This window comes from Lissotriton vulgaris, chromosome 1_1, assembly GCF_964263255.1.
Source record: "Lissotriton vulgaris chromosome 1_1, aLisVul1.2, whole genome shotgun sequence".
NCBI classification, from domain to species: domain Eukaryota; kingdom Metazoa; phylum Chordata; class Amphibia; order Caudata; family Salamandridae; genus Lissotriton; species Lissotriton vulgaris.
Genome location: NC_141685.1, coordinates 1477741951 through 1477765381, shown reverse-complemented (window position 1 = coordinate 1477765381; position 23431 = coordinate 1477741951). Strand labels below are relative to the sequence as shown.

The window sequence follows — 23431 nt, the reverse complement described above, 5'->3', positions numbered from 1 at the left end:
AGGTTGGGGTTGCTGCTTGAGTAGGCTTGCACTCTCCTCAACCAATAATTTAGTTCCCAACAGGCGATGACTTCTGGAAAAAACGTTTCTGCTTAAACCACATAATTAATTTTATTTATATAACGTAATTTTGTATTCAACTTCTGGTTTTCATGGATTTTCATGGAATAAATAATACTTACTATTCATTGTATTATGTATAGAAAAGATGAAGTACAATATTTATATTACATGATGTACAAGCTTACTCCCTCATATTTAATTTTTTGTTTTTATTTCACAGATTTATACAGGGCATAGTCACCAAAGGTACATGTGCGATTTGTATTTAATGTTGATGCGAGACATGGTCTAACATAGAACATAGTTGTACATAACAATATAGCAACAAGTTGCTTTTATGTTCAAATGATTTTGAGACAAGCTTACCAAACCTATTCCAGATTGTTTGGATATTCTAATGGCCCTATTTTGCTTGGTATATATTATAATAATATATATTATATATATATATTATATGGTAATATTAAAAATTCGTGGTATGAATGATCTTTTCAAACTAATAAATACATTCCGGGGTGCTGTATCTTTTTCCATTTCTGTCCGATTAGAGAACAAGCTATTAGCATAACAAATACTATTAAACTATGTTTACTTTTAGCCAGCGCTCTTACCTTAGAGGTGCAGCTCAGTGAGCTATCTTTGAACGCGGCGCTATTGAAACATATATTTCCTTTGAAATTGAATGATGCATTTCAACCCAACATATTTGTACATGTGAACATGGCTAAAAGATATTAACAGTCGCTTCAAATATTGTCAACACCTAGGGCATTTGTTATCATACCTTGAAATTGATACTCCTTTTCTAGGACATAATACAACATACATTTGGAGTCAAACCGCATCTGAAATTTGCCCTTCTAAGGCAGGGAACTGAATATACAAATCCCATGCCAGGCTGATAGTTAACCATAGTTAGTTTGAACAGTTTCATTTAACAATTCTTGAACAAGGCTGTGGAGGTGCCACTACATCTATACCTTTGCCCTATACCTTGGAAAGGGTTGTTGTATTATATTCATTCGGTATGCAACATTTACAACGCAACTTTTACCACGCAGTGTTGTTACAACGCATGTATTACAACGAAAACCATTACAAAGCATTACACTGGGGGGCGCTCTAGGATAAGGAATAGTTTTAATTTACTACCCAACACCTTCCCTAGTGTCCACGGGGACTGGAGTTGGAATAGTAAATTAAACTATTCACTATCCAGCACCCCCAAGTGTAATGCGTTGTAAAGGTTTTCGTTGTAATACTTGCGTTGTAACAGCATGCATGGTAAAAGCATGCGTTGTAACGTCATACATCCATTCATTCAGGTAAACTTCTGTTGATATGGGAGAGCTGCCTCATAATGCCCCCCAAGATGAGACAAGGCATCCTTCTGCTGTACTCTTATGTAACCTAACCAAAACAATAGGAAACAGCTTGCTAGTCCACGGGAAACTGATAATGGTGTTGTTGATCCTAGTGAAATATTTGGCCTCTAGATAACTAGGTACGGTAGAAAACGCGAATATGATAAAGGTAAGATGGACTTTAATAATGCAGTTTTACCTATAGTGGAGTGAGGGAGGTGCTTACATCTATTCATTAAGAGGACTGCCCTTTCAAGCAGTAGTTTGAAAGCATCCTCATATGGGTGATAGAAATTCTCTATGACCCAACACCTCAAATATATTTTGAGGGTTTGGGAATGGCTGTTTATGAAACTTCAATAGCCACCTAGTTCGGTAAATATTGCAATTAGCCCTTTGGCCAATCAATTTTCTTCTTGTGGGGCTCTAGAATCATCGCCATATCATGAGCATACTGTTTTAGCTTAGCCATCTTCCAGTGGTAGATTTTTTTTGTTCTAAAGTCATACCAATTTCACATAATTGGCTTTTGTTTCTTGGCCACAGCATAGACTAAATGATGAAATGCCTGTTAACACGTTTCCACCCAGCCTATTAGAGAGCACCATCCGATGTTTGCTCTGCTAAGCCCAAGATGTCGTCCCGTATCACCTCAAACCATGGTTCTGTGCCTCCTCTCAATCAAGATCCTGGGATGTTCAAAACCCTGGGCACATAATACTAATGTGGTATTAGATGCTGGCTTCGTCAATATTTGCTTGGTGATTGCACTCACACAAACGAGACTAATCTTGCTAATGTGCACCAATGGAAACAGGCGGAGAGTTACCTCAGTGAGTATCTCCTGCAAATTGGGAGACCTCACCTGTCATCACCAGACATTGTGGGGTGTACTGTTTGACAATACAGCCCCTGTGCTGGGAGGTACACATAAATCATTTAAGGAATCAGGGACAATGAGTTGTAAACACATTTTCATAAACCTTAATGAGTTGAACACATCACAGAAATGTAAGACTATTGGCTCCATGGTGTCTTCTTTTTACAGTGGTATTTTTACAAGTAATGAAGACAGACAGCATAGTAAGATGTTGCTTGAATGGTTTCCAGTAAAACACAGCTAACTACGAAAATGGAAGTGTGATTCTCGATAAACGAAATCACTGGATAAAATGAGTTTGAATTTTCTGGCCAAAGGAAAAAAAATACAATACGAATGTACAACGTGAACCTTTCTTGGACAGTAACTTATTCTTTTGCCCGAGTTAAAGTGTAGCAGCCTTTCTTCCTAATAGCAGGGCCCTAAAACTGCACAATCTTAATACCATGAAAGGCCAAAGAATGAGTGATAGGTCATTCAAACCTTGGCCCACTGAAATCAGGGTGTTAGATTAACTCGAGTTGCTGTAAGATTTCATCAAGGTGCAGAAGTAGATTACATCCTTTTCTGCTAGACATAACTGTGTTAAAAGATTACCTATTCCATTCTGACAAGCATATACGTTCATACATAAATACTAAGTATCAACATCTTTCAGGTTAAATTTAGAAGGGGGTAGTACAAAGAAGAAGGGTCAATTTTAGGCAGAAACTCTGCAAGGCATCCACTTTTAAATTAAATTAGAAAAATTCCCACCCCAGAGTTCTCTATAATCAGGGTATTCCAAGAAAGTCTATAGAAATAGAATTGTAAAGATATATCCTTGTGGGGGATGTTTTGAAACAACAATTTCGGAATACAACCGCCACTACGTTGAGCATTTTATCAGAGGTTGGGGCATTTAGAGACTGCCTTGCATTATGGAGGTTTTTTTGTTTCACAATTATTGACATCTAGTTCCTTCAAGCAAATTAATCTGTTGCTGAAATACAAACACGGCTTCCAGCGCTCATCTTTTCTTTATTTAAGAAAAAGGTGGAAAGTTGTTGACAATATCCTAAAAGCTGTTGATTCGATGTACTTCCCTGTACATACTGAAACATTACTCTCCTATTAAGTTCTGGGAATTTAGTTTTAGCTAATGTTCTGCCAAATCATGTGTCGAATTTCCTACCAATTTGTATACATGAATTATGGAGCAGGTTCAGAAGAGGCTGCTCATTAGCTTTTAATCTTATAGCACTTAATTAATAGGTAGTGGAATGCTGCCGAGAGTTGATCAAATGGGTTTTTATGGTGTATGTGAAAGGCTTCAGACAATGCTGCTTTGAGGTTTATCGGAATTCCATGCTGTGGGCTATGATAATATCATTTAAAATGATACTGATCTCATAAGAAGATTTAGAATAATTAGAATGTTTTCTAGTTTGTCACAACTTTTCAGACTTAAGGGTGTCTTTTTTCTATATGAGCCATTTTTTGGTACTCAAACTACTGTCTTCTAGTTTCTGAGCAGTTGGTGGGATTATCGGATTTGGATATTTTGGAAATGTGTAAAAAAGACAGCGATATGCAAGTCCCTTGGCCTTCTGTCTTGACAAAGGTCACTAAAGTATTTGTTCATATGGATTTTTGTTTAAATGAATCAGACACTGTGGTAAAATTGAATATGTTTTACCTCCAGCAATAAAAGCATTAAAGTTCAGTGGTGGCTCCTCCGCTATGGCGGAGGAGCGTCCCCCCACTGCTTTCTGCATTGCAGCCTGCATAGAGAAAATGCCAACCCCTCCAGCCCCTGGCTGAGCGCCGTGATCACAAAGCTGCATTGCTGCGTTGTGGTTGGCTAAGGGGAGGGAGCCAGGCTGCCTACTTCCTGTTCCTGCCCGAGTTGGAGGCAGGAGAGCAGGAGCAGAGAAGACGCGGCACCAGGCCTCAAGTCTAAGTTTTTTTTTATTAAGCTCTCCCAGTGACCCCTTCCGCAACCCTCCCCCCACGCCCAACCACGAGCTATGCCCACTGCAACTGTTAACGTTTTTCATTTTAATGTGTTTTCTCTGTATACATTCTTGATGATTTCAGTCTTTAATGGGATTTATCCAATTGCCTAATTTACCAGTGGACAGTTTAACTTTGGGCAAGAGAGATAAAGGCAGAAAATGGAAAAACGGAGGAGGAAGCGAGACATAGGAAAAGGGTGAAAAAGCGCAAAAGTGAGATAAAGAGACAAGGAGTATAGGCTAGTGGAAGACAGAGGCATTCGGCGGAATCACAACTAGGCAGCCTTGGTATTCAGCAAACCAGGCATCCAGCAGTGCAGCTGGCACCAGGCATTGAGCAAGGCTACTGGCCAGCTCTTAAGTTAAACTTTGGGTTTGATCTGTTCATCCGTCTGGTAACATACATAGATGGCTTCTAAATAATTTTCATGTTAAAATTATATTAGCCCATTCCTGACATTAATTGCAATCCTTATATGAGTTTTTTGGGTCACATACAAGCTAGTTTCTAAAACGTAAACAAACACAAAAGGACAGATTCATGAAATTCTGGCAGATTACAAAATGTTTCATTTAAGCATTCATATGGCTTTTGCTTACACATGTCTAATTTAGTCATAAACATGTTATGCTCATGGGTGCATAAATTACATTTTACAGGTAACATGCTCAATTATATAGTATTCATGGACTTCTATGACATGGATCTGTTCTCATCACCAGGCAGAAGTGTACTCTGATTTCCATGTAGCTCCCAGGCATGGGGTTGGGAGAATATGATTTAAAATTGTTATTATATTTTTTACTGCAATAAATAATGTTTACATACATGCATTGAAAAAATAGCAGGAAGATGGTTCAGTAGGCTCAACGCTCACCGCTGATATCTGCTGTGATTTTGCGAGTCACAAGTTTCATTCTAAGCAGCGCCACTCAGCCTTTCTTCCTTCTAAGGTTGATCAATTGAAAACAGTTAAATTGGGTACTAGTAACACTTTATTTATTGTGCTTAGTAAACACTGAATGTAATAAGAAGCACTCTATAAAAAAGGTCATTGTTCGGATTATTATTGTTGTCACTATTAATTATTATTATCATGTCTCTTTCTTCACACATTCACTGACAATTTTTTGATAAACTCTGGTGCTGTGCCTTTTGTTTCTTGACATTAAATCTGCGAAGGACACCAGGATACAATTCAAAGTGAATCAAATACCTAATGCCCCGAATATTAAATATCACCGACATATGAAAGAAATAGTTTTTGGAACATGAATGTACTATTTACATTTGCAGAAAAGTAATTTAAATACTTTAAACTAAATTTAAAATGCTTCGTACCAAATCCCATTAAAAATTGAATTTGCAGCTTGTCATCAGCTTTGAGTCACATCAGCTCAACTAAAGCAATTTAGTTCTCCCAAATATTCCAGTTACATCTAGAGTAATTTGTATTACTGTATCTCTGATGACACTGCTCACAGCTATTTAGATATTGGCAAACAATATTGCATTTGCCTCTGATTCATTCGGAATTGCTGCATCATTATATCTAGTAAACATATTGTTCATCCTGGTTTCTTTTTCAGGCTTTGACCATCAGATCAAATGCAATACTGATTCACCCTGCACATTAAATGATCGCAGTGAAAAACAGCCTAATGCCTGCTCCTTAAGCAATGTTAGTTTGCATTAAAAAACAAATCTAGGTTTGACTCGTATACCTTGAAATGAATTTGTAATTATTTTGTAATTTGCTTGAAACCCCCAATTGTAGGTGAGTACTGCATGTTTGTACTAGGACTGAGCAAAACCTTGAATGGAGCAGCATTGACCAAAGTTGGTGCTTTGAGATTTGTTCTAGATGTAATGATTGATTGATCTGATGTCCGTCTCTGAGAAATATATATGTGAGTCTAGGACACTGAGACTAGTTTTTCTGCTGTGGTATATTTTTTATTGAATCCAAGGTTTATCAGTAGGTTCTTGTTATCAGAACTCAGCTTTGTGATTTTCTTCTGGGCATTGAATGTACACACATTGAAATAGGACTGTTGGGCTATAATGAGTATTTTGTGTGATTGTTTTTCTAAAATGTAGCCAATTTAGTTCTCAGAATATTGAGTGCGTGTTATCTGTGTCTTTATGCTCCTGTAAAAATCTGTGCTGTTGTGTTCTGGATCTTTTGAAGTCAATCAAATGCTTTTTTTTCTTGATGGGTGTTTAAAGCAATCAGAGCAGGAATTTATTGTAACTGTTGCTTCCCATTGTGAAACTTGTAGGAAAACAACTGTGGTTTAAACAATGTTGTTTGGCTGTTCCATTTGTGTTACAACACATGTTGAGGTGTTAATCCATGTTGCAACCTCAGGTAGTTTCTCTGTTATTGAGTTGGATTTAACAATTTGTCAATTATAAGATGTTGTGAAGAAATTTCTAGCTGCAAGCCAAGAAGTCCTGGGAACTTGCTCAGTGACACTCCAAACAAATTCAAGATTCTGTATGGTGGTCTAGATCACACGCTCTATGGCTAGGAAGGGAATAAGAGCCGCTTGAAAGCATCTCAGAAAAATAGGGAGTAGCAGCATTTTTGTAAGCCTGGTCATCTGAAACTATGGGTTTATTCAGATTTTTTTCATATGAGCAGGAAGAAAGCATGAGGTCATTGTTCTCAAGGCCCCCTTGATGCTTATCCTGTTTGAGACTTGTTCCCAAAAGTGAATAAGATTGAGATTGCAAATCAGAGGAGGATCACTTGGAGTTTTTTTTTTAATTGCAAAACAAAGATGGCGGGTTATGTTTCAAGCTGTATTTCCGGAGCACAGCATGCGGATGTTTGTTGTGTTTGACGCATCGGCTCTTCGTCCACTGGCTGTCACCATGAGTCCTTTGGTGACAGCGATAGGGGTGGTCAAAAGTGCAAAATCATTCAGTGCATTGTATGCATAAACCTTGTAAGAATATAGGGTACCACGTGAATTTCTCTGGTATGATCATCTGTGTGAAAACTGTATGCAACAATGGTGCTCATTTATAAAAAGCATGCAATATATCCCTGCAATATATTGTTCATGCAGCTGCTACAGTAATGTGCTTATTGTTGCGTGTGAAACACGTGATGCCATGTCACATATCCAGTTTCTTAGTTTCCACAAGAAATTTTCTTGTTGAAAAAGTCTCCTGCAAGCAAAAAGTATCTGCACTGCATAAGCATAAGAAAAACAGAAAGTACACAACATACGCATACCTAATAATTTGGATTCACGCATGAATACACACGCAACATTTTTTTGACCAGCCTTAGTTAGTTACAGTTGTGACAACCCTACATTGGCCACAATAACACAGGCTGATGTCTAAGGTGTCTCAAATTTAATTGAAGAGGAAATGTTAGGGTGTGTCATAACACTAGCAAACATTAATCAGATTTAAGATTGTTAGTGTTGCAAGTTAAAATGTGTCCCGTTAGTAGAAAAATACATTGAAATACCTTATCATGCACAGAATTCGGTTACACCTCCCAAAATTGTATTCAGGCAGGGACAGAGAGTTTTTTATTCACTAACTTTCATTGGAGTGAAGGTTGTTCAGGAGGTGGAAAGTAAACATCCTCATTGGTGCTTAAAATGGAGATTTGGACAGGATTCACTCTTAAATCTGAATAGCTTTCAATCTTTAGATTTTCACAATCAAAGATCCCCTGAGGCCTACATGCTATCAACCTATGAAGTTTGCTTTTTGTTTATCACAAAAGATGCCATGTACATGCACACTAAGGGCCTCATCACGATGTCAGGCCGAAACTTTCCACCCAACACTGTCTCAGATTTGGGAACTGACTGACTCGCAGTATGCTGTCCTACCCGACTGATTACTGATCACTCTTTGATCGGAGTCCTATTGTTTCCTATGGAAGCCCGTGTTCCGCCCGACAACTCAGGCTATGGGGAAATCGGGGGGGGGGGGGGGGGGGTAAAACCCTGCAAACCTGTCACAGACACCCCACAGTGCCTGCCACACAGTGCAGGGTTTTCAGGGTTTTACAGGGGGGGGTCCCTGAGGGACTCCCTTGGCCCCTAACTGGAGGCCATAGGAAGAATGTAATGTATGTGGTCTTGTAATGTATGTGGTCTTGTAAAGCGCACTGCTGCCCTGAGGCGTCGTGGCACTGTAGACCGCTGGGGAACCCGTCCTGGCTATCCCTATGAGATGGTCCCTACTGGGTATCTCCAAGGTGAAACCAGGCATCCCTGGCGAATGTGGAGGGCCGTTGTAGAGATGAGGCAAGCTAATGCCCAGAGTTGCCGAGTGTGATCCCCGGTTAGAGTAGGCACCGAGGCGAGAATTATCGAGTCCGCTGACCCTGGTCCACGACCCTGCCGCGCCGGGAATTGAACCCTGGTCCCGGGCCATTCTCTGCTTCCGGGTCTGCCGCCTCTAATCAGTGAGCCACACCACTCCCTGGCCCTGCTAGTTACCCCCAAAGTCACTTTCCGACAGCCTGTTCGTGTCAAACAGGCTGACTCAGAGAGGCTGTTGGTAATCGACATTGTAAACGGTCGGTGAAAAACGCTGTTCGTAGAGGTGCACAATGTTATTCCGACTGACATTGATACTTCGACAGCCAGTCGGAACCGATTCAGAATGACCGCATGATTTACTTTCTGACCGCAAACATCATAATTGGTCGGGCGGATTGTAAACCAACTGAGCCTGTCGGACGGGTTCCTACGCAGTCTAGGAAATTCCGACTGTCGCGTGGAGGCTTTCCGCTTGACATCGTAATGAGGCCCTAAGTTGTAGATGTGAATATGAGCTGTGGTGCAAACACTGAGATCCTCATTGGGAGCCCCTTCAAATTCTTTGAGGCCAGTGTAGGAGAGTAGGGTCTGCAATCCTATGATCACCCCAGATTTTTGCTTTTTGCTTCACTGGTTTACGACTTCCCTGGCTGTGGGTCTGCTAATCAGACCCACAGCCTAGCTGTTCTCTCTCTAAATTGACACGTGTACCTTAGGTGCATTTACCAATTGGTACTGGGCCACCTTATCAGACCCTGTATCCAGGGCATAGGTGTACCCAGGGCCTACCAGGGGCTGCAGCATGTATTATGCCACCCCTGGCTGGCCATCTAAATCTGACACAACTGGCTGCACGACAGCTGGGGCAAGGTGGTGTAATCACCCTTTGCTTTAGATATAGTATACCTATATCTAACCCTAAAATGGACACATGTATTCCTATCAGTCACTCCTATGGCAGGCCTTAACAATCCTGAAGGCAGAGTGCTTGGAATCATGTGAGATGGTGCTCTGGCATGAGCTGAGCCCCGTCTGCAGCTTGCAGAACCACGTCCTAATAGCTGTTCTATGATAACGCGTACCATATACTCTTAAGTGCATTATAATCCTTGCGGTTATTTGCTATCTTTGGTATCACTTTATCAAAACATGTCGAGTAAGGTGTCATACGAATTGGAATACTAACCCCTCGCCAATTCTGGTGACGGGGTTAGCATTCCACCCTTCTAGAGGGACACGACATGTATGTAGCTTATAGAGAAGTCCCACAGAAGGGGGTTGGCTACAGCCCTTTTGAACTTTTGTATGGACATCCTGTAAGAGGACCCCTTTGTTTGGTGAAGGAAGGATGGGAGAGACCTCTCAAAAAGCCTGCAACCAACATTGTGGACTATGTACTTGGTCTCCGCTCCAGGATGGCTGAGTATATGGAAAAGGCTTCTAAAAACCTCGAGGCAAGCCAAGAACTCCAAAAAGCTTGGCATGACCAAAAGGCTGTCCTGACTGTGTACACGCCTGGACAGAAGGTGTGGGTGTTGGAGCCAGTGGCCCCAGCAGCACTCAAAGACAAATGGTCTGGGCCCCACACAATCATTGAGCAAAAGGGAGAGGTCACCTACCTGGTGGACCTTGGAACTCCCAGGAGCCCCCACTGGGTGCTCCATGTGAACAGGCTCAAAGCATATGTCGACAGGAAGGACATGAGTTTGCTCATGGCCACAGATGAGGGACAGGAGGAGGAGAGTGACCCTCTCCCAGACCTGCTCACTCAGAACCCTGATGATGGGTCAGTAGATGGTGTTGTCTTTTGTGGCAGCCTCTCTGAGCATCAGCAAAAGGATTGCAAACAAGTTCTTCAATCCTTAAGACATATGTTCTCTCTGACACCCAGTCAGACCAATTGGTGTACCCATGAGGTTGACACTGGGGACAGTCTGCCAGTTAAGAGTAAAATCTACAGGCAGCCTGATCATGTCAGAGACTGCATTAAAACAGAAGTGCAGAAAATGTTGGAGCTGGGAGTCATTGAGCCCTCAGATAGCCCTTGGGCTAGTCCAGTAGTTCTAGTGCCAAAGCCTCACACCCAGGGTGGTAAGAAAGAGATGAGGTTTTGCGTAGACTACAGAGGCCTCAATGCAGTCACTAAGACTGATGCCCACATAATACCAAGGGCAGATGAACTTATAGATAGATTGACTTCTGCCAACTACTTAAGCACATTTGACTTGACAGCTGGGTATTGGCAAATCAGGTTAGCTGAGGAAGCCAAGCCCAAGACAGCATTTTCTACCCCTGGTGGGCATTATCAGTTTGTGGTAATGCCCTTTGGTTTGAAAAATGCACCTGCCACCTTCCAAAGGCTGGTGAATCAAGTTCTCACTGGGATGGATGACTTCTGTGCAGCATATCTTGATGATATAGCTGTCTTTAGTTCCACCTGGGAGGATCACCTGGTCCACCTGAGGAAAGTGTTAGAGGCACTGCAGAAAGCAGGTCTCACTATCAAGGCCACAAAGTGCCAGATAGGGCAGACACAGGTTGTATACCTGGGCCACCTTGTAGGTGGAGGCCAGGTTCAGCCACTGGAGAGCAAGATACAGTCCATCAAGGACTGGGCTCCTCCAACCACCCAGACTCAGGTTCGAGCTTTCTTGGGCCTGACTGGTTATTACAGGAAATTTGTCAGAAATTATGGATCAATTGTGACTCCACTTAATGACCTGACAAGTAAAAAGATGCCAAAGAAAGTTCAGTGGACAGCAGGCTGTCAAAAAGCATTCGATGACCTAAAGCAGGCCATGTGCACAGCACCTATCCCAAAGAGTCCAGACTACTCCAAACCATTCATTGTCCAAACAGATGCTTCTGAGTTGGGTGTGGGAGCTGTTCTATCTCAGCTGAATTTTGATGGTCATGACCAGCCCATTGCTTTTATTAGCAGAAGGCTGACCCCCAGAGAGAAAAATTGGTCAGCTATTGAGAGGGAGGCCTTTGCTGTGGTTTGGGCCCTGAAGAAACTGAGGCCATACTTGTTTGGCACTCATTTCAAGATTCAGACCGACCATAAGCCCCTCTTGAGGCTAAATCAGATGAAGGGTGAAAACCCCAAACTACTTAGGTGGTCCATTTCCGTACAGGGGATGGATTTTACAGTGGAGCATACACCTGGCACTGATCATGGCAATGCAGATGGGCTCTCCAGGTATTTCCACTTAGAGAAAGAAGACTCACCTGGTCAAGGTTAGTTTATTGTCCCAAAGTTTGGGGGGGGTCATGTAGGAGAGTAGGGTCTGCAATCCTATGATCACCCCAGATTTTTGCTTTTTGCTTCACTGGTTTACGACTTCCCTGGCTGTGGGTCTGCTAATCAGACCCACAGCCTAGCTGTTCTCTCTCTAAATTGACACGTGTACCTTAGGTGCATTTACCAATTGGTACTGGGCCACCTTATCAGACCCTGTATCCAGGGCATAGGTGTACCCAGGGCCTACCAGGGGCTGCAGCATGTATTATGCCACCCCTGGCTGGCCATCTAAATCTGACACAACTGGCTGCACGACAGCTGGGGCAAGGTGGTGTAATCACCCTTTGCTTTAGATATAGTATACCTATATCTAACCCTAAAATGGACACATGTATTCCTATCAGTCACTCCTATGGCAGGCCTTAACAATCCTGAAGGCAGAGTGCTTGGAATTATGTGAGATGGTGCTCTGGCATGAGCTGAGCCCCATCTGCAGCTTGCGGAACCAAGTCCTAATAGCTGTTCTATGATAACGCGTACCATATACTCTTAAGTGCATTATAATCCTCGCGGTTATTTGCTATCTTTGGTATCGCTTTATCAAAACATGTCGAGTAAGGTGTCATACGAATTGGAATACTAACCCATCGCCAATTCTGGCGACGGGGTTAGCATTCCACCCTTCTAGAGGGACATGACATGTATGTAACTGTGAACCCCGGTTAAAGTTAACTCGAGCCTCAGCATCACAAAATGGATGCTGCCACCACAGACACAAGTCTGACCTCCTGCTGCTGGGAGTCCTTCCAGCGAGGAGAGCTTGGACAAAGGGTTTCCTGTCAGGGGCGGTGCTAGCACCATCCCAGACAGGGTTTTGTGTATCCTAGGTAGGCAGGGCTCAGGAGGAAGGTGATTGCAAGTGGCACCCCGGTGCTCACTATGCATCTGCCGGTTTGAACCAGTTCCAGGGGCCCACCAGCCCCTGAGCTGGGAAAAGTCCGGGCAGGGGAGAGGGGTGTAACCACCCCCCTTCCTGGTCCCACCCATGGGCAGGACCTAGTCGCGTGCCAGCCCCTTTCTTTAGAATAAAAGTAGGAGCGGGAACCCTTCCAAATTAGATCATCTTTGAATCCTGAAACTACTTTCTATGAAAGGAACTCTCGACTTCTTCTCAAGATTTCTCCCTTGTGACTAAGGAGTAGTCATCCTGCATCAGCAGGCACCAACTAAGTATCTTGCGGTTTGCTGCACGTCCTTCCTCCGGAACCAGACCGACCAGCACGACGAGACCCGGACTCCCTGCCATCTCTGACCTCTACCTGCCTCTACAGAACAGCTGAGAACCGTGGGTGCGACGAGACCAGAGGACCCGGCTATCATCAGAACCAGCACAACACTGAACCAGCACGACCGCCAAGGGACCCTCGAGTGGGTGCACTGGGGTAAGAGAAGCCCCAACCCCAAGCAGCACGAGCACCGAAGTCCAGCCCCCCAGCATCCACCAGATCTGCGTGGGGCCCTTCTGCTTCTGTGTCGCTTGCCACGTTTTCCGGTCACTTGCCCGTTGGCTAGTGACCCTCCAGACGATGTCCTACGTTTGTTTCACCGCTGGTCTAGCTCCTCTCGACTAGCCCTTGTCTCCTCTTGAAGGGGAACTTCCTCGAACCCTCCTGGTCCACACCAGACGCCATTTTGTGTCGCCACGTGGGCTTGCCTTAGCCAAGGCTTGTTGCCTCCTTCAACGGATCCAGCATCGCCAGCAGCAGACATCAGACGTGGGACAGCTCGCATACCTCCAGCCTGGTCGACATCAGCGCCCTGGTCCGTGCAGCAGCAGAATCCAGTGTCACCTCTTCACCTGGCTGAGTGACCTCGACCGGTGCCATCCTGGTGCCCACCTAATCACTGACTAGTGATTCAGAACTCGGTCCCCTTTGCTTACAGGTATCCTTCTTCACTGATCCATCCTTGGATCAGCCCGGAACATCTTCACTGGTTGCCTGCCAGCAACTTCCACTTCAGGCTCCTGGTTCATCAACGAGGATTCCCGACGTCACTTGAACCCTATGCAGCCGCAGCCCCTGGGCTAGGTAAATTGAGTACCTCGGTGCTCCAGCGTAGGACTACTCTATAAGTGTCTAGATCCACTTTCGTTTTTGACCTACCTAGTCGGGTTCGCCCGAGAACACTAACTTTGCATTTACTAGCCTCCATAGACTTTGTCCCGCATTGCGCGTAAGAGTTTCCACTCTGCACACAAAGTTCCTAGGCCTCCTGCTTCTAATCTAAGGGTTCAGTATTGTTGGCCTAGCGGTTTTAAAGTCTCTGAGAATAGTTACTTACCTGCTAGTAATTCGCATTCCACTTCCATAGTATATGGTTTTTCGTGCCCCTCGGGCATTTGTGTAAATTGTGCGACTTTCAGTATTTCTTTAAGAGTGTTGTATTGTGCTTAGCACCCTGTCCTCATAAAGAGTCCAGGGTTGTTGTGTTATAAATAAATATCCTTTTATTTTCATAACAACTTGTGTGGTGTCCTTTCACTTGGTGTTCAAGGGGTATATGTGATGGTTTAACAGCTGGCTCAGCACGCCCTCTAGAGTTTAGCCTAAAGACTGCTCTTGTCCATGCTACTAGGATAGCTGGTCTATAAGGTTGACTTACAACCAATCATCAATAAGGGTTGTTTGGACTGATGCATAGTGTTCACTAGAATAGTGAGCACTGCATATCAGGCCAACTTCTCACAGCCAGTACCAGGAGTTCCTGCATTTATTGGAATCATCAAGTAAACATAAACACTGCAGATCCGATCACTTTCACCTAAAGATTTCAGCTGCATTCAGGAGCCTAAATCTCAGGGTGAGAGCCCAGAGGAAAATGGGGAATTAGTGGTGGAAATGACCCCTAAATTACTGATTCCTCCCGTAATTCCTCATTACTTAGGGGAATTCCATGTTAATTCCACTCCACCAGGATTAACAAAACTTATGCTTTTGTTAATTCTGGGGGCACTGAAATAAAATCCTGCCCTTCAGGGCTCTCTTAATGAGTCCTTGAAAGGCTCTGGGAGACACAAATACTTAAAATGTTCTTTTGATTTGTTAAATATTCCTGCATGTAACAGCTGTTTAACTCACTTTAGTGACAGAGATGAATGTGATGTTGCCAGGGTCAAATGTTGCAGTGTCAATTAATGTGATGTAATTAGAGTCAAAGGCCATGTGACGTCATTTCTAAAGACACCACTTCATTGGATGATTGTAGAATGCACAATGTAATTTATTCTACCTTGGGCATTGACATCCTTGGGGAATTCCAATGCCTCCTCGTTCTTCTGACCTGGTCCTAAAATATCACCACAAGGCACCTATTTTCCTACTACCTTTTATTTTATCTCAGACTAGAATAAGGATTTGATTTGACTCTGAGAACTTGCATGCCTGAACAATTTTGTTGTGTAGTTCCGACTGACCCATAGCATCTGCACATTGTTTGGACATAAAAACCTAGGGGCTTGGTGCCTAGACTGATTCTGGACACCCCCACATGATATGTGGGCCTATAGACCAACTAGCTCACAGTGCCTCTCTAAGCCCCCCTAACCTACCAGGGAGCAAACAGTTTCTGGCAGCCACTCAGGAATCTTGGAAACAGAACAGAACCTTTTTCTCAGTCACTCGTGCTCATTTATTCTCAGAGATATATACAGAGAATACACAGTGGGATGTTACTAAAAATATTTATTGAACTAATGTTATTCCTGCATAAAATACATGTGCTGCAATGATTAGTAGACAGAAACAAACAAAGGAGATTACAAGCACCAAAAGAATGAACACTAGATACATTTCTACCATGGAGCTGAAGCAATGAATATATGCAGCATATATGTAATATGGTAATCTATCGTACTCCTATGATGCAGACCCTACTCTCAGTGTACCCAGAGTGTGTGTAGGTGTAGAGCCAACAACCCCCCTAGGGACAATCCAACCCCATTACCTGATGGGAGAGAGTGAACGACTCTGTCTTTGTCTCGAGTTGGAAACCCCTCAGGGAATGTCAGACCAGTGTGTGTGATGATTTCTCAGCATGCAAGGACCTTCGGTGTCAGCAGAAGTGCCACCTTTACCAATCTTCTGGATGCCTATTATTTACAATAAAATAGCAGCCTTTGCGATTTGCGTACTAGATTAGTGATGTCATGGATATGTTGATAGCGATGTTCATGAATTGTTCTGTCTGTCAAAGATAGCTTAATCCAATAGTGTTTAGACACTTTAATTGAACTTTCTATGTTTTCTACTTTGTTTTTTCTACCATCGTCTTACAGGTTCGGAGAGTGTATAGCATGATGCAACTAGCCATAGAGTTACTGACATATGCACACTATGAAGTTTACATGGTAGGGGTCACTTATCTGGAGTTAGCCGACTGGTGCTGAGGTTTATATTGGGGAGGATGAAGTGTTAGGCACTTTAGGGATTGTGCCCCCAACTAGCAAGCAGCTTTAGGGTAATGTCACACTTCGAAGTCTCTGCAAGGTGGAGGTTAACCACTGTCAAAAGTCTAGTTTCCAATATTGCTAGGTGGGTTAACTTTAGCAGGATTCTCCAGGTACTCTGTTTAAACTGTAACATTTACTTTGTTTACAGATAACTACTACGGCACCCCGAAGCCTCCAGCTGAGCCCCCCACGCTGTTGAATGTAACTGACCAGCTGTTTGCAGGATCCGGCCCCAGTGCGGAAGGGAAACGAAAACGCAATAAGTCTGTCAGCAATATGGAGAGGGCCGGCATCGAGCCTCCTGAGGAGGACGAGGAGGAGAGGCCTGTGGCGAATGGCAATGGCATGGTCATCACACCAGGTCAGTAGGATGAGGAAGTAATGGCAAGCATGCTGCAGACCAATACACTGCTTTACTTGTATTTTCTTGTGCAAAAATAACATACGCAACAGAGTCTGATCTGGGCCTGGATGAGGGCTCACGTTGAACGCCTGTTCCTTGGGGAATAAAAACCCTCATGCAATTATTTGAAATACATGTTGAAGTCCAACAAATTAGAAATTGTTGGACTTCATTTACTCTGCACTCTACTCTCTGTGGAGGGAGGACGCAGGATCCCCCTACAATGCAAACACAGAGCTTTTACACCATACTGTACTATTTTGGCCTAGTCCCATGCTGATCTGTGCATTTAACTGTTTGGATTTGAGCCAAGCATTGTGCACAGTCTTTTGTGCAGCCTAGTATGATTACAGGAAGTGATGGTGTGAGCACTAAAAAATATTGCTGACTCAGAGGCCACTGTAAGGTTTTATCAAACCTTAGCTTACCTATTATTAAGGAAATATTACAGTTATGCATGCAGTATTTCCTTTTGATATTTCTCTAAATATATGGTTTTCCCATTTTGATATCAATCATATTATTTATGGGTTCCCTTAAATAGTTCCCCTATAATGGCTTGTATTCATCATGTAGTGGTATTATAGTAGCAAAAGTAATTAAATGAAGATATCAAACACAAAATTGCTTTTCCTATGTGTAGACCTGTGAGGATTTTCAGTGATGTAGGCAAAATAGATAGTTAGATATTAAGAAATTGAGGTCATTTGTAGTAATGGATCTGGATCTGTTTTGTGTAACACGTTCGTATTTGTGAGGTGCATGGGCCAGCTTCCCCGATCCTTTGAACATTCTTACTTAGTCCAAGATACAGAGTAGTGCAGGCACCATTTTCAATCCTCTCTCACACAGACTAGAATAGACCCCAACATCAGTCTCCTTTTTACTGATTTCTTGGTTCTGATTGGCACTCTGATACTCTGCTGGTGGGAGCCCAGTATATAGGATTAGCGCAGCAATAGTTGGCGAAAATCGCTGAACCTATCATTATGTTTTATGTGAAGTATATTTTTAAGACACCAACTGACCCCAAAAAAGGTATCAACATACAGATCTGAGAACTATACTGCCAGGAGCTGCACAACGAATTCTTAAAAAAACAGGTTTTGAGTTGCTTTTTGAAGATGGCAAAGTAATTTATTGGGCTCAGGGATGGGACAGGACAGTTGATTCAAGTAAGAGGCGGCACGGTAAAAGAATGAGCAACCACCTGACTTGGTTAGACGCTGCAGGGGACAAAAACCATACCTGCATGAGTTACGTGGCAGGCACGGGTAATCAGAGTAAAAAAAATTCTATTGTCGAGGTATTGAGGTCCAGAAAACTGAAGTGTCCTGTGGGTGTGACAGAATAACGTAAATAGGCCATCTTTTGTATGGGAACCAAGCGAAGAGATAGGAGGAGAGGACCTGTCAAAAATTGACAACTTTTATCAATACTAACCAAATACTGGATTGTACGCACTACAAGTTCAGGAGTGAGCACGGTTCTGAACTCGCCCTGATTACTGCAATGGAAGAAATTAGATGTTCGCTTGACAATGTAGGAAACGCTGCCCTGATCTTACTGTATTTAGTGGTGTCCTTCGATATGGTTGACCATGGCCTATTGGTAAGTCACCTCCAAGAAATCAGCATGGGTGGTGTAGCTCTTTCTCTAGTTAAATCTTTTTTGTCTGAACACAAGCAAATTGTGGAACTAAATAGCTATGCATCGGATACTTTTCAACTCCCCTGTGGGGTCCCACAGGGCTCGTCATTGATCCCTTCCTTTTCAAACCTATATGTTATTCCTCTGGTCAATCTCATTAAATCATTTGGCTTTTCAATGGTGTAATATGCCGATGACACTTTGATTGTTATTTCCATTAAAACAATATTCAGGAGACAGCTTTCAAGTTTCAAAGCTGTATGCCACAGGTAAGTAAGTGGATGATGAAGAACTGCCTCAAATTAAACTCAAACAAAACCGAGGTTTTGCCCTTTGGTAACAACCCATCTTTCTAGTCTCCTAACAGGTGGCCTCAGGAATTTTGCCCGCTCCTTAATTCAGTTACAAAGACAAAAAACCTGAGAGTTGTTTATGATACAGCCCTGTCTTTCAAACACCAGCTAAACGCCATCATGTCATCCACATTTCTTAACTTTAAAATTCTGAGAAAAATCTTCCCTTTTATACCTCTCAACCTCCAAAAGACTCTTGCTTTCGGTGCTTATTTTATCTAAGTTAGTCTGTAGAAAGGCCTTTTCATTTGTATTCAGAAGGGTCATCTTAGCAAATTACAGGTTCTGCAGAATGCAGCTGCTCGTCTACTTCTAAGAATTCCCAGACACTCCTCAGCTAAACAAGCTCTCAAATCCTTTCACTGGCTTCCCGTGGAGAAGCGGATTGGCTTCAAGGCTCTCTACATTGCCATCAAGGCTCTTCACAATCACTGACGCAATACCTACAAAACAGTTCCTTTGGTATGTTTTGCCAAGAAATCTTCGATGTTTATCTCAAAAGTTGGTGGTGGTTCCTAGATTTCCACTCTCAAACTGGGGGGGGCAAAATCTATGTTAAAGTCACTGCCAGACTATGGAACTTTCTCCCTACTAATCTAAAGAACTCTCCTGATCTCCTTTCCTTTAGGAAAGGCCTTAAGACCTGGCTATTCACCCATTGGTTCTTCTGCTATAAATACAAGAATTGATTATGAATACTCACATGGCCTTTTAATCAATATGTACTGTAACTGTATGTTGATCATTGTACTTCTATATGTGCTTTTATGATCTTAATTTAAAAGATCGAAGGAAGTTTCTATTGATTTTTTGAGTATAACTACAAGGTTATTACCTTAGGTTTTTCTGCTGTAGTGCCTGGACTCCATCGGGTAGTTGAGCTCTACTAATAAATACATGAAATAAGTGTGAGAGAGGACATTAAGTACTAAGGGCCATATGTATCAAGCAAATTAGCATTCGCAAAGGCCGAAATACGCAGAATTTTGGCCTTTGCGAATGCTAATTTGCTAAATGGTATGTATGACACATTTTGGCAGCAAAATAAGGAATCGCAAAATTTGCCATTCCTTATTTTGCGATTGCACTTAAGGAATCGCAAATTGTGTGATTCCTTAAATGCAATGTATCAAAGGAAAATTAATTCAAAAATGCCCATAAGGATTCGCAAATTACCACCAACTTCTAGTTGGTGGTAAGTTGCGAATTCTTTTAAAAAAGCAATTTATTTAAAATCCAAAGGTGCCATATGACGCTCATACATGCCCTTATGGAATGTATGTGTGCCATATGCCCACACATGTCATTTTCAGGGGTGTAGCAGGGTGTTCTTGTGACACCCCTGCACCCTTGAAAATATTCCCAAATTGCGATTAGCAAATTGCTAATCGCAAATTTCCCCTTCATTCCTATGGGCCTCCTGGCCCATAGAAATGATTGGGAAATTTGCGATTAGCAATTTGCTAATCGCAATTTAGGAATGTTAAGGAACCGCTAAAAAGAAGCAATTTCCTACATACATACCATTTAGCGATTTCTAAATAGCGATTCCTTAAAAATCGCTATTTAGAAATCTCAAATGGTCATGATGATACATATGGCCCTAAGTGTGCTGCCACGTTTTGCAAGAATTGGAGTTTTTTATGAGGCTGGAGGAGTTGCTGATGTATATGACATTGCTATTATCAAGATGCCTTGTGATGAGCGGTTGGATCTACAGGGAGCCAAGGAAACATTTTGCCCAGAGTCAACATGATACCAGAGCAGGAGGCTGCAACCTAGGTCACCTGTCACCTCCTTCTTGCGACCACAGACCACCTGTTTGTGGATGGACTGGATGGAAGACACCAAAGACGTACACTACAATCTTCCCTAGATTTATGTTCAGCCTGTTTATTTTTTTTTTCATTTATCATACAAAAGGTATTTTTAATCTTAAAAAGAAAGCACACTCCAGGCACATTCTACAACTCCAATTTATTTAATACGAGTGCATACATTTTTATTTTTATGAACATAAAAGTTTTTTTTTAACTAAAGACTGAATTTACAATCATTCTCCATTAGTACTAAGCTTTTGATCTGATTCATGATCTTTGTTATATTGATACTTCACAATGGCTACGGTCATATATAAAAACGGTACAAAAGGGGGTGGTGATGGACAGAGCATCTGAATCAGTCAAACAATATAATACATACATGACTGTCTGCAATTCATACATACTTATAGCTAGGTGAAGTACCACGAAAAAGGCTGTCTAGCCTTTTTTTTTGTTCTGCATATGCAAAAATGATCAGCAAAAATAGATGAGTAATAAGGAATGTCATCCTAGAAAAGTGTGGCCTGACACAGGCAGAACACCAGATACATTGGAATGCGACCAATTCATTGGATCTGGGACGATATCCTAAAATTGTATTCAAGGTCTGCATGTGGCAGAAACAGAAAAAAGCCACAGGCAGGGAAAGATGAGAGGAGTGATGGATGTAAACAGAAATTGCAGAAGTGACGAGGAATCCTGCAACACCCACTCATGGTTGAAAGTGCAGCAACGAAGAGCAATAGTATGGCTAAGCCTCGAGTGGAGCACCCTGGGCAAGTTAGAATCTAGAATGATTCCAAGATTTCTTGAGGAGTTGTAAGGTTGAATGTGTCATCTAGTTCTTGTGGCCACAGAACATCAGATCACTGTGTTGTGGCCATCCCAAACAGCATCATCTCTGTTTTGGCACTGTGTAAGTCCAAACAAGACATGCACATCCAATTTTCTACCTGCTGAGTTTATGTGAGAAACTAGATTTTGTGAGGTTAGTATTTTAAGAGGAGAAGATAACAAGCTGGATGAGATTATATCAAACAAAAAGGATCTGATGATTTAAGCCAAAGCATAAAGGCACACCATGTTGAAGGTCGCCGATAGATCTGTAAGGATCAGGGACTATTAGAAATTGAAAATATTAGCTGAGGGAGTTGAATACCCACCTCAAATAATAATCACAAAATCCTTGACCGGGTGGACCACTAAAGTTGCTTAATTAACTTGAGCTCAGCTCCCTGGTATCCATTGGACAGAGCAGACTAGGTGTAACCTAGATCCAATATCTGAAGTACCTAGGCAGTACTAGAATATTAATAACTTGAAAATGCAAAACAATACAAATCCCAAAATGAATTAGTTATACAGACTAAAATGTAATAAACAAACGGACACTAAAATGACAAAAATTCAATTGGGCAAACCGGATATATGATTTTATAAAAGTTTTTTGTAGAAATAGTGTGAAGAAGCACAAGGTGCAAATGATAGTCAATGGTCTCAGAAGAATTGGACCTAGGTCCAATATTACACTGACCCTGATGGAGCATGGGTCCGATACACAAAGTAGGTTCGTCCTGGTCAAATATTTTACCTTCTGACTATAGGTCTTTAACTCCCAAACCACCACAACAGTGCACTTCTAGAGCTCCCCAGGACCTCGGGGGCACTTAAGGACTCACAGGATGGCAGTTGGATGCACACAAGAGAGTCCAATCTAGGTTCAAGTGGACACTGGTCATTTGGGGAGTTGCAGAAAAAGACCTCTTCTAGCTTATTGTGTCCCTATGGTTTTACCAGGAGGTCAGCCTTATGACACCTGGTGTCCACTCCTGAGTACAAGAAGAAGAACAGGCTGAGTCTTCATGACTCTTCTGAGATCACAAACAGCAGGTCCAGTCATCTGCTGGTCTTCCATAGGTCCCCAAAGTGTTCGAAGTTGCTACATGTAGACGCCACATGGATGCCTGGCACGAGCTAGTGGGAGGGAGTAACCCCAGGGCACTGAACCAATGATGTAACCATTCCTTAGGATAACCCTACTTATTTTGGGGAATTGCAAGGACTCTGATGGTTGGGGAGTGTAAGGGGAGGGTACTATGGTAATCCCAGTGTCCTCCCGCATCTGACGCCCACAATCCAGTTGAGGTAGTCCCTCTACTCCCAAATAACCCATAGACAGAAGTCCGATAGAACAAAGCAGGGTTCATCTCCAGAAAGGCAGTCAAATCACAAGAATTGCTTTAGCAACTGGCTCTCACCCTTTGAAGTGTCCTCAAGTGTGATATGTAAACCCCAGCAGACCTGTCAAGCATGTCTTGACACTCTAGCAGAACTTGACACTGTGATGTCAACAAGAGCCCTTTTGCGATCATAACGGATCTGTCTGTGGCGAAAAAAGAATGGCATAGACCTGGGTGTTAGCTATATCTGTTTGTGACAGGATAGGTCTCTTTGAAGTTTATCAAGTTTCTGTGCCCGGCCCACAGACCATCCTGTCAATGACACTACATTACCTTCCTACACCTAAGATCTTTGTCCCTGTTCTTGAAGCAAGCTCACACCTACTCAAATTCTAATTACTGGCTGGCAGAAGTGTGAGAACATAATTCAGATTACCTTTTAGTGACTTCATTCAGGGGTAAGGTAACTTTCTAAAAGTACAGTTTCCTTAATAGTTATACAAAATTAAATGTTACTGTTAAATTGGAATTTGAATTACCATTAAAAGAATCCTTTCTTGGTGCTTCCAAACCGAAATTAGCATTATCAGTTGTTATAAAGTAAGCCCTTGTTTTCCAATGGAGCATACAGCCTTGCTATAGTGAAAACTGTTAGTGGGTCT

At 42.4% G+C, this 23431-nt stretch overlaps 1 protein-coding gene across 4 annotated transcripts in view; it reads left to right on the top strand.

Moving 5' to 3' along the window:
- Positions 1-23431, top strand: part of MAGI2 (membrane associated guanylate kinase, WW and PDZ domain containing 2) — a 2816921-nt gene that overhangs the window by 1806757 nt on the left and 986733 nt on the right. For all 4 annotated transcript variants that reach the window (XM_086967329.1, XM_086967327.1, XM_086967326.1 and 1 more), the window contains one exon: positions 16509-16721. In XM_086967329.1, the coding sequence (XP_086823455.1) occupies positions 16509-16721 (213 nt within the window). The remainder of the gene's footprint in view (positions 1-16508; positions 16722-23431) is intronic.